This window comes from Typopeltis vanoorti, chromosome 26, assembly GCF_054136105.1.
Source record: "Typopeltis vanoorti isolate ZY-2024b chromosome 26, IOZ_Tvanoo_1.0, whole genome shotgun sequence".
Taxonomy (NCBI): Eukaryota; Metazoa; Arthropoda; class Arachnida; order Uropygi; family Thelyphonidae; genus Typopeltis; species Typopeltis vanoorti.
In genome coordinates, this window is record NC_143574.1 from 17,369,150 (window position 1) to 17,381,692 (window position 12,543).

Sequence of the window (12,543 nt, forward strand, 5' to 3'; positions counted from 1 at the left end):
CTTTGCTCTCCAGCCAAGAGGCTGCGGGTTCGAATCCTACCGTGGGCATGGATGTTTGTGATTGTCCTACAAACTTTATGTGGAAAGAGAATCTGCAACCCTACCACTTATTCTAGCAGAAGACATCATTGCCAAAACCATGTGAGATACGGCAGTGACCATATGGCATCTATGGACGTCAAATTTATATTCCAGTGAAAAAAAGCCAAAGGAATTGCCAGTTCCCTTGCACATTCTTGCAAAACCTGAGCCGATATCCAATCTAATTCCACATTGATGTTTTGCAATATCCTAAGAACCTGAAATTCATCCACCTCTGTTCTCGCATTAGTGTCTGTCACATGTTAAAACAGTAACCTCACTACGATGATATACCACTTGAAAAGTGGTCACTCAGCAGCTCAACTATTTTATCTGCTTCTTCCATAATCATTCATCCTCTTACTTGCCACATAATGAAAAAACTCTTTGGGATTTCCTTTGGCCTGCTTGGCTAGATTCTTCTCATAATCAGATTTTGCCTTCCTCGCCATTCTGGTCACTTTTCTTGTCTGGCCTTGTACTGCTCAGAGGTTGCTGGTCACCTTTCTCTTTATATACCCTCCACAGCATTTTCTTATTCTGCAGCTCTTGCTAAATGATATTACTTATCCATCTAATTCCTAACTGATAAATCCTCTTCACCTCATCATCATCATCAAATTCCTGCCATGTACCCTCAAGGAGTGTACAGGATATGACAGTACAACATGGAAAATTTACATCATTACTAACTTCCTATCTACAGTTTTCCTCCAAATCAGTCTGTTACTTGTCAAGACTCCAACATTACCAGATCTTATATTTCTATCATCTAAGGCACTTTGTACCGTATCAATCCACCTATATCTTGGTCTTCCTCTGGGTCGTTTTCGTGCCAACCTGGCAGAGAACACTTGTTTGGCTAATCTTTCCTCGCCCATTCTGTTTAAGTGATCATACCACCTGAGATTAGCTCTGCTAACGCATTCCTGGATGCTGACAATGTCAAGTTCTTTCCTAATATCCTCATTTTTAATATGATATTGCCATTGATGCCATCTGTTCACACTCCCTAATCTTTCTCAGGACTCTCATATCTGCAGTCTGTAGTCTTTGGTCAAGTGTTTTACTTCTGACCCACCTCTCAGATCCATAAGTTAAAACTGGTTTGAATACTGTCTTGTATACAGCTAATTTAGTGTTCCGACTAATTTCTCTCTTATTCCATATGAATTTATTCAATTCACTGCCTACCATACCAGCTTTGTTGATTCTGCTGTCTATTTCCATATTTAATTTACCATCTTCACTAAAAATCGTGTATAAGTAGTTGAAATGTTTTACTTGTTCCTAAGGTTCTCCGTTCACAACGCAGTTTATATTTTCAACGATTCTGCCTATTTTCATTGTGTTTGTCTTTTTATTGCTGACATTCATATCATATCTATTACAACAGTTATTCAATTTAGTCAGAGAATCTAGCAGACTTGTAGCGGATTTATTTAGAAGTATAACACCATCCACATAAAGCAAAGAGCTGACATTAACATCTCCAATTTTGATATCAGGTTTAATACCACATTCCTTCATAATGTGATCCATATAGATAATGAATAACAGAGGGGATAATGTATATCCTTGTCTCACACCAGATTTAACATTAAACCATCTTCCTGTACTTCCTTCAATTCTACTCAAATAAAGAAAGTATTGCTTGATATAATGCCCCATTGACACCATATAACTGCAGCATATTGAATAGCTTCTCTTGGCACCTTGTCATATGCTTTTTCCAAATCGACAAAACTTAAATACAGATCTTTGTTATATTCCCATGATTTCTCCACTATTTGTCGAAAAGTGAAGATCTGATCCTGACAGCCTCTATTTGACCTGAATCCAGCTTCTTCTTCGCCAAGCTTTTCTTCCACAATTCTTCTCAACCGTTTCTCAAGTATACTTGCATAGATCTTGCCAGGAACACTCAGTAAGGAAATACCTCTGTAATTCTCACATGCAGTTTTATTTCCCTTTTTATATATGGGTACTATGAGAGCTCTACTCCAATCATCGGGAATTCGTCCCTCTGTCCAGGCTTTCTGAACTATGCAGTGCAGCCACTGTAAGACTCTTATACCACCATACTTCAGCATTTCTGGTCGAATATCATCTACTCCTGCTGCCTTTCCACATTTCAAGCCTTTGATGGCTTTTTCTACTTCAAGTATGGATATGTATTCCTGACTACATGCCTGGTCAGTGTTTTTTTATCACTGTGCTGTCATCACTGCTTGTTTCATTTAGCAGTTTTTCAAAGTAATTACTCCATACTTCAAGGATATCTTTTTTTCCTGTTTTCATTTCACCTTTATCATCTCTAACTCCTTTTACAGCACTCTTTCCTCCATTCCTAAGCTTCTTCAACAACCTCCAGAATATTTTGCCACCGTCTTGATATTTATTTTCTATATTCTTGCCAAAGTCTTCCCATGACTTTTGTTTAGCTTTCTTATATTTGTCTCTGTATTCTCTAAGAGCACAAGCTGATTTATTTGCCAGGAACTTTTGATATGCTTTCTTCTTTTCCTTCTCTGCCTCTTTAACTTCCTATGTCCACCATGGAGTTTTAATTTTTCTATCCTTGCAGACAACTTCACCACATGCCTCTCTAGCTGAATCAATCAGGGTTTTCTTCAAAGCTTGCCACTGAATCTCCAAGGTTTGGTTCCTGTTCTCAAACTCTTTCATTTTTCCTTCAATAATCTTTGTGTATTTTAGTGTATAGTTCACATCTGAGAGCTGCTCAACTTTTATTCGCTTTAAAACTTTCTTACATGTCATTCTTTTCAATATGAAATTCAATTTTATCCTGCTCAAGACTAAATAGTGATCACTTCCAATTTCAAATCCTCTGTATACAATTTAATATTGCTTCCTCTAAATGACCTTTAAAGTCTGGAAGTGTAACTCCAGCACTACAGGAATAAAGTTGAGGATTCTGGATGCAGTTGTTTCTTCAGTAGAAATTTATAAATATGAAAGCTGGAAACTAAAATAAGTCTGATGGGAAAAGAACAATTGCTTTTTGAGATGTGGTGTTGTAGAATTTTGCTAAGGGTCTCATATAGTGAAATGAGGACAAACAAATGGATTCTTAAGGGAATCAGCAAGACTTAGACTCATAAAGCACAATGACAAAAGAAGGCTAAAAATATGGAGTAATCATATGGTGTCTGCTGATATCTAATGCAATTATGTCACGGCAATCCTCACCTGAAGAGAGAAAATAAATTGTTCTAATTGCAACAGATACTGGGAAGATCTTGAGGAATATCAAGGGTAAATAAAAATGGATGCAAGTTCTGATTAGAATGCCCATTTATGAACTCGGGACGGTTTCAATGGATCTTCCTTGGCATCCAGTTCTTTGGAACAAAGTGAACCTAGGAAAATGCTGTTTGTTGGAGCCATGAGTCCTTGCCTAGGTTAAAAATTGGGTATCCCCTTTTAACAGCTTGCTAGATTTTACACTGTGATGACAAGCCATGTACCAGACAGTTGGCAGAGAGAGAAGATAAAATAGTGGAGAGGCTAGTACCATTTGGAAGAAATTTTAACCATAAGAGTCCATAATTTATATATTCCTAGAGGAAGAAAAAATAAGGGGAATAAAAAAATACGTTGGTAAGAGTCTTTTATGAAATAAATATAATGGAGCTCCACAGCATGAGGGAAAAGAGCACTGAAAACTCATCTGAAGTTGAATAAAAGTATGGTAAGCAAAGGAATAAAGAAAAGATGAGGAATAGCTTTAGGACTTACTACAGGAGGTGAATCCCAAACACCTCCCATAGTAAGTTTTGGAACCGCACAGAGATCCAGTAATGATCCCCCCCCCCTACACACACACACCAGCAAGAAAAAATAGCCATTTTAGTCAAATTAAATAATAATACCTGGTTGGCCGTGTGGTTAGCATATCTGCTCTCCAACCAAAATGGCTGCGGGTTCGAATCCCGTTGTGGACATGGATGTTTGTGATTGTCTGTGAAATTACCAGTGGTGGTGGGCGGTAGATGGCATTGGTATAGATGACGGTAGTTGCAGTTTGTTCTAGTTGGTGGATTGAGTGGTGGAGACGGAGAGTTGTGGAGTAGGGCACCTACTCCACAACTCTCCGATGAGTCTTTGGACTCCTGGAGGTGTCACATAATAATAATTAAAAAAAAAAATAATAATAAAAAAAAAATACCTGAAGAATGTCTTTTACCACTCCAACATTTTCGGGACACCTTTACAGGTTCGAAAGAAGAAACATTAGCACATGTGATGGCAAAAAGAAACTTCAAAAGCAATGTTTGATTGCAGTGGATGATAGCACTAAAAATTGATGAAAGTGTTAATTTTTCATGTGATAAAGACTGCATTTGTCTTTTGCTGGCACTTCCTGACGGCGTAATAAGATCACTATTGGATGCACTGGAGTAGTCAGAGGTATCACCTGCCCTTTTAGTACCAGAAGTGATTTCTAAAAATAACTCATCTGAAATCCATTTCATGGATGAATCTTTGACCTTCATATTATTTACACCTGTAGTTGTCATAAATTTCACAACTTTGGTTGATGCACTCAATGCTTCATTGTAAGATAATACTTTTAGTATATCTAAACAAGAAATTGATTTAATTTGACAAAAAGCACAAGTAGTCAAGTAACTGTTCTGATCAAATGCAATATATTCTAAATCTTTTGTATTTTTCAAATCTTGGACCATTTTATTATACTTTTCACAAATCTGGAAGGTGCTTTGCAGCATTTCCGATGGAACTGAATAAGCACATGAATAGCACAGTATTCTTATATAAGCATCTAATACACGATACATCCAAAAGAAGGATTCATATTTCAATTGTTTTAATTTCGTACATGTTTCAACTAGTAAGGAGCGAAGATCAGATTCTAATTCGATATGATAAATGCTAACTATACGATTTAAATTCCTCAATAATGAAGGCCACAACTCAGCATGAATGGCTAAGTCATCAAGGAAAGCATTTTGTGTTCCAATTAGCTGAATGTTTTGTTTTGATTCGCCAGAATTGACTTGAAAATTATTTAAGACCTCACACTCCTTTTCAGCAAATTTTTTTACCTTGTCAACAAAGACCTTTGCAAACCTGACATAGTTAATACATTCCTTTTTCAAAACTAGAATACATCTCTGTTTTAAATGACGTTTTAATTTGTCATGATAATACACAATTGTTCGTAAACCATTGCTTGTTACTGAAGGTAAACAAGATCCATTATTTTCCTGATGTTCATTTACTGATTGATCATATGTTTCAGTATCTGCTTGCCTTATTAGTTTAGATAATGTTTCTAGAACTTCTGAACCTTGGAGAAGCACTTTATGATCTTCAAACATGGAGGGAAGAGTAGATGATTCAACAGAAGGTTTAGATTTATGACTTTCTCTATTAGTATACAGTTCTGTAAGTGTTGTCTTCTGAACACGATGGGTAACATAATCAACACTTCTCCTCCTTAAAAGAACAGGTGACAATTTATTTGTTGGAAATATGTTAAATGACGATTGTTTATGATATGATCTCAATGAAGACTGATGGGATTTCAGAAGTTTCTTCCATTCTTGTTTCTCTATAGGCTGATTTTCTAAAGACTGCACATGCTGAAGGTGAGGCTGAATAGACGAAAACTTTGGCATCCTCTAAATCAGTCCTGAAAAGAAAATACAAAAATAATTTAAAAGCCGTCTCTAAGATAAGTACATACAATTATTATTACTATTATGACTTACTATCTGAGCATTTCATGGAGTCCTAAGACTAAATGCAGAAGACATACACATTAACCCACACAAAGCCTATCATAAGCATAATTGGAAGAACAAAAGAATATCACACCCTCTGAGTGGAAAAGACATGAATTTATCATGACAAGAGGAATCTTTATATGGACTTTTTCAATTGAAAATGAGTTAGCCAATCTCATATGGGGGGGGGGGTAGTAGGGTTTCCCTCACTGAAACTCGGGTTTTAGATCCTGTGTACAGGTAAATTGGCCATGAGACAACATGCAATTTACAGACAAACAACACTGTTGTTGTTGGTGGATTGTAGATGGCATTGATGGTAGTAGTGAAGTAGGAGGAGATGGACTTCTGGACTCAATGAGACTGACTCACTGTGGAAGTCCTTGAACTCCTTGGAGGTGTCACATTCATCCTGCCAAGCAAAAAATCCAGTGCTCATGCTCTTGTTATTATTATTACATTATATAATATTACTATTATTACATATTCTTATTCAATTCAGAAATAACCACTTCTCTCCAGATTAATAGAAAAATTTTTCCTGCATTTATTCTGTTAAATCTCTTTAGCAATTTATGCATTTCTATCATTTTTTTTTCTTATTTATTTAGTGCACCTGACAAATCCTTATTATATTTTTATAGTAAAAATTCCATAGACTTCATATCCTTTTAGTTACCTATTTCTGAATCCTCTCTACCACTTCCTAATTTGTATAAAATTCAGGTGACCAAATCTGAGCAGAGTACAGATGTCATTACTTGAGTCTTGTAAACATGGATAATAACTTCCTTATCCTTAATCTTTCTAAACATCTCAGAAATTAACTGTACTGTTTTTCTTATTTTATATTATTATCATTATTACAGTAACTTCAATGGAGTCAGCAGACTCATCGTGGGAGACTCACTCAACTAGCAACATGTCTATCATATTGAACCTTGAAATCTTTTACACTCCCTGCATTCACCATGCTCTCCAGTAATGTGTTCCACTCACCAACTACTCTCAATGTAAAAAATCTACTCCTTACATCTTTCTTCACCACATCTTTACAAAACTTCCAGGGTCTCTCGTTCTTCCTATCTTATCCTCCACTCTTTTTATTAATTCCTTTTGTATTAATCTGGTAACATACTTTAACTTGAAGGTTTCCACCATATCACCTCTTTTCCTCCTATCTACCAAAAGTCTGTAATCCACATTCCCTCAACTGCCCTGTATAATTAACACTTCAGTCTTGAAATCACTTTGGTCATTCATCTTTGGATCCTCTCTAGTGTTTCTACATAATAATGAAAACTAGATCACCAAATTTGAGCACAACAGTCCATGTGTAGTCTGACCAATGGCTTATATATAGGTATCATTACCTCCTAATGCCAACAACATCAATGTACTTTTTAATACAGCAGCAATATGATATGAAGTCTTTGCAATACTTGCAATGTGTCCTGGAACTTTAGTCCATTATTTATCATCACCACCACCACCACCACATGATCCCTGAACAACAATTCCTTTTCTTCTATCACTGACTGCTCTTTCTCTCCATTCTCATAAATTTCCTGCAGCTATCAATATAATACATGTAATTCAATCCAAAACACAAAATCTTACACTCTGCAACACTAAGAATGCAAAAAAGGAAAATTTTTATGGATTTCTATATCAGTTTTGTTTACTATTATTTTGAAAGCTTAGTGCATTATGAAACAATTAGACATTTCCATTCTGTTGTTGAAAGCTCTTCCACTTGGTTATACTATAAATTAGAGATACCAAGAAATTATATACTTGGTTTAATCCTGTATCCAAGTGTAAGCAAACAAAGTTTGCACCTGAAGTGTTTTCAGGACTGGGGCAACTCGTGGTAAAGGTGGTATGATTTCACATTACTTGCCTTAGTATCCCATAATGCAAAGTACATCTCCTTGCGGGCATGTATACTGCTATGCATTAAGGGAAGGGTCACTACCCAGATTATAATAATAAGGTATGACACCTTTTGGCAACTCATGACTTCTGATGAAAATATGACTTCTGCATTACTTCAACCTTGGTATTACCTCTAGGTCTGGCTCCCAATGATGAGACCTCAATAAAGGTCGAAACCGGTCTTGGTAGGGACCTTCCCTTAATGCATAGCATTGTATATGTCTGCAAAGAGATGTGCTTTGCATTATGGGATACTAAGACAAGTGATGTGAAGTGTGAAAGGTGGTATGTGAAGTCATACCACCTTTACTATGAGTTGCCCCAGTCCTGAAAATACTTCAGGCACAAACTTTGTTTGTTTACACTTGGATAAAGGATTACCCCCCACACACACACACACAACTGGCCAAGACGTATATATATATATATATATATATATCCAGGTTACTATGGATATGAAGTGCATATTAAAATTGTAATATCACTGATATTACATTGAAATATATGATGGATACGAAGTGTAGGGGAGTGGTGTATTTTATCCATATTGATGGCGACGTGGTTAACCCAAGTATATAATTTCTTAGTATCTCTAATTTATAATGAAAACTGTATTGAACAAAATTCAATCAAACTTGGTGTAAATACACTCTGGAACATGAAGATAAAAAAATAGTACAAAACTCTGCCACTAGGAGACATTTGGCAATATAAGCTCATGGTTAGGGATTAATTAAACTGTAATTACTAGAAGAGACACAACATATCAATATTCGTGCTTGTATAACTTACAAGTGTGGTTCAACATGTCCTCCTTTCAGATCCTCTAAGAACTGCATTCTGTGAATGACATTTTCTACAGGAGAATGCAACAGATCTGCACTGATTTGCCTCACATGGTGCGTTATTCTTTCTTTCAAGGTTGCTAAATCAGGAACATGTCCTCATATGTCACGCATTTCAGATGGCCCCACAACTAAAAGTTACAGGAATTGAGTTCAGGTGAAGGAGGTGACCATGTGTGGGAAATGCATGCTAAAATCACTCTGTGTTCTGTGTAGTGTTTTTGTAACATTTGCTGTGCCGGCAATCCAACATGAGGTGGTGCTCCATCCTACATGAATATGGCAGAGTCGAGGCATCTTCACTGATGCAGTTGCATAGCATCTCTCAACACTGAACAGCAGAGATGGTACAAGTCACTGGTTCTGTTGGGAAAAGTTCTTCGAAAAAGTATGGACCGATAATAAATGATGAAGTGAAACCGCACCACACTGTGACTTTCGGTGAGTGTAAAGAGATCTGATGGAACATGAGGATTATTCACAGCCCAAATGCGGCAATTGTGTGAGATAACAATACCATTTAGATAAAAATGTGCCTTATCACTCCACACGATCTTCCAAGGCCATGCATCATCCACCTCTAATCAAGCTAAAGAATGTCAGGGCAAACTGCAGTCGAGTTTCTGCATCGTGATGAAAGCAAAGCTTGAGTATGGGAGATCTTGTAGGGGAAAAACCTCAGCATTTGATGCCAGATTTTCCACACAGTTGGGTATGGCATATCCAATTGCCTTGATATTATCCAAGCACTACAGGACCCTTGTGCATTATTCATTTTCTGTTTCATAACGGCAGTTGCAACTTCAACTTGTTGAGGAATAATCCATTTGCACCCTTGTCCTGGCCTCACTGCTAAAGATCTGCTATATTCAAATTGTAAAATCATTTTTTCTAATATTTGTTGCTGTCACTGGACCCCCCCCCCTCTCCTATCCTTCAAATGCAAGAATTCTCGAAGCATGGCATTAGCGTTACCACATTGCTGATAGCAAAGATTGACTAGTAATGGACATTCTGGTAAAGTGAGATATATATAGCATTTCAGTCTTATCAGAATGACACAAATCCATTTCAGTTCTCCTTATATTCACCAACTCATCAGCAGAAACAGTGAGATTATGAAAATATCATGCAATTATAGTACCAATTGTCTGCTGGTAGCAGAATTTTGTACTTTTTTTTTTTTTTACTCTGGAACATGAGGTTTTTGTAAATCAAAACCTCATGTTCCAGAGTGTACTTACACCAAGTTTGGTTGAATTTTATCCAATACATTTTATGCTACAGGGCTCTGAACACCTCCTCTTTAATTAGGGCCACCCTATATATAACCAATGACAACAGGTGACCAGTTGTCAGCCACTCTCTTAATCAAGCATTTAGTTTAGAACTCTCCATTAGGTCCAATTTATGTAATAGCATTCAATGCAGTATCTCCTGTCTAGTTGGATGAGTGGATAGCATTTCTATTCTCTAACTAGCAGGCTGTGGGTTTGCATCCCATTGCGATTTGGACATTTATGAATGTTTTTAGATAGTAGATGATCTACAGTGCCTAGTGTGAGACCAGGCGTAATGGCCTGAAAAAGTTTTATCTTTGATCTCTAGAAAAGGAATTTCAAATTTTCTAAGCCTTACCCCACCTACCAGCACTAATGTATTATAAGTTAACAAACCTGTAGAAAGTTGAATTCACAAAAAAACTATCAAATGCTTTGTGAAGTCACAAGATAGATAAGGAATATTATGTTGTATTTAACAACTGGTTTCAAGTAAATTACTATTTTTTTATAACAAATAGTAATTTATGATAGTAATTCACTCACAACTTAAGGTGAATTTTCCTTAGTCATATTTATTTTCAGGCACCTCCATAGTGCAGTTGGATGAATGATGCGAATGTGCCACTCTTTGGTTGGAAAAGAATTTGATTGAGTTCAATTCTCATCACTGATGTGCAGAACATTTCTCTGAAATAAAATGGCTATCTGCAACAGAAGGTGAACTAGTCTTATACAGAAGTTGAAGGATTTTTCTCCCAGATAACTCAGATTTTTCCATGTGCAAACAGACAAACCACCCAGGTAAGTGATGTGAAGTCATATACAAGTTGCCCCAGTCCTGAAAATACTTCAGGCACAAACTTGTTTGCTTACACTTGGATAAAGGATTAAATTAAATATATAATTTCTTGGTATCTTTAATTTATACCACCCAGTGTTCAATCAAGAACCTCTGGGTGTAGAACAGATCCAGAAGAGATTTGAGTGCAGAGTACTACTGGCTCAAGGCTAGCTGAAGGGACCCCAGACTGGATCTATGGAAATATGTATGATGCTGTTCCTATCCAATGCAGCTGGAGAATGAGAAAATATCACGTACCTGATCAAGGATATTTGTGGACACTTTTTTTTCTGCAGTGACTTCATTTCAATATCCCAACATGGTTGTACATTATGATAACTCTCGTGCTGCATTGGCTGTTGAGCAGAATAATCAAAGACACATTCAGGGCTTAAGCAGAAGGTCCTATTTAAGAAATATATTACAGTCTCTAACACAAGTCAGTGTTACTGATGAGAAATACTGAGATTGCCTCATCAGAATTTTCTGCTATCACTCTTCCATATTTGCAATAATTCTAACATACTCTTAGTTACTCACCTCGACATTGTCAGCATCTCATTTTCCCCTAAAATATTCAGTGATAAGATCTGTGCACAACAGTTCAGAACTGACTCCAAAAACAGCAATATAATACATCACTTACTCCAAAAACAGCAATATAGTACACCACTTACTCCACTCCTGACATCCTCTGAGGGATACTGCTACCCATGAATACAGCTTGCTAATAATATCCATCAGCTAATGATGTTCAAATACAGGCCATCCACTATTATCCAGAAAAATTATTACACATATACATCACCAGTGCCATTTGTAGCTGTCACTCTATTGTAAAATATAACCTGATTACAACAAGGAGCCTTTTAAGAAACCATATAGTAATTTAAGACTAACACTAATTTAACACTTGCAACTTAAGGTGAATTACTATCATAATGTCATTCTATGTAGATTCATTGATTTTGACCCATTCAGCAGGATTTCAAGGTAACTATAACCAACTCTAATGTTTCATCATTACCCTTAAAATAAAAACTATTCCCTATTTCCCTAACATTAAACTAGCAAAGGTTTTATACTGATTACTTCTCATCTTCAGACTCTTTTCAGAATTTCAAAATTACCTCAGAAACCATGAAGCAAATATATTATTGTTGTTGTCGTGGCGCAAAGACTCACTGCGGGAGACCTAAACTATCCACACAATCTATCATACCTGGGCTTGAACCTATTAACAGACAAAGTGCTAACAACCGACTCTGGCAACCCATTCCATTCATTCACAACTCTCCAAGTGGAAAATCTACTCATGCCCCTACTAACCACACTTTTACTCAACTTCCAGGGATGACCTCATGTTCTGTCCCTCTAGCCAATGCTGAAACATTTCCCTGCATCAATCCTATAAAACCCTTTAAGTAACTTAAATGTTTCTATCATATCCCCTCTCTTTCACCTATTAACCAACTTCTTTCTGCAATCTATACACCCTCAATCTATACACATAGGGAACGTTCCAGACTACTCACCATCTTGGTTGCTTACCTCTGAATCCTCTTCACCACTTACTCATCCACAAGAAACCTAGAAGACCTGACCTGAGCATAGTAATCTAACTGTGGACATATCAAGGCCTTATAAAGTGGAATATCAATTTCCTTATCTCTACTTGTTGGTGTGTTCTTCAACATCCAAGTAATCTTGTGAGCTGCCTTAGCAAAATGCCCTCTAAACTTCAACTCTCTGTCCCCTACCTATCTTAAATCCTTAGT

At 36.7% G+C, this 12,543-nt stretch overlaps 1 protein-coding gene across 1 annotated transcript in view; it reads right to left on the bottom strand.

Moving 5' to 3' along the window:
• The window catches only part of LOC150092367 (uncharacterized), a 151,161-nt gene that overhangs the window by 132,540 nt on the left and 6,078 nt on the right, over positions 1–12,543 (bottom strand). Inside the window, exon 2 of the mRNA XM_090414852.1 lies at positions 4,274–5,764. Within this exon, the coding sequence (XP_090270978.1) occupies positions 4,274–5,750 (1,477 nt within the window). The 5' untranslated portion in view covers positions 5,751–5,764. The remainder of the gene's footprint in view (positions 1–4,273; positions 5,765–12,543) is intronic.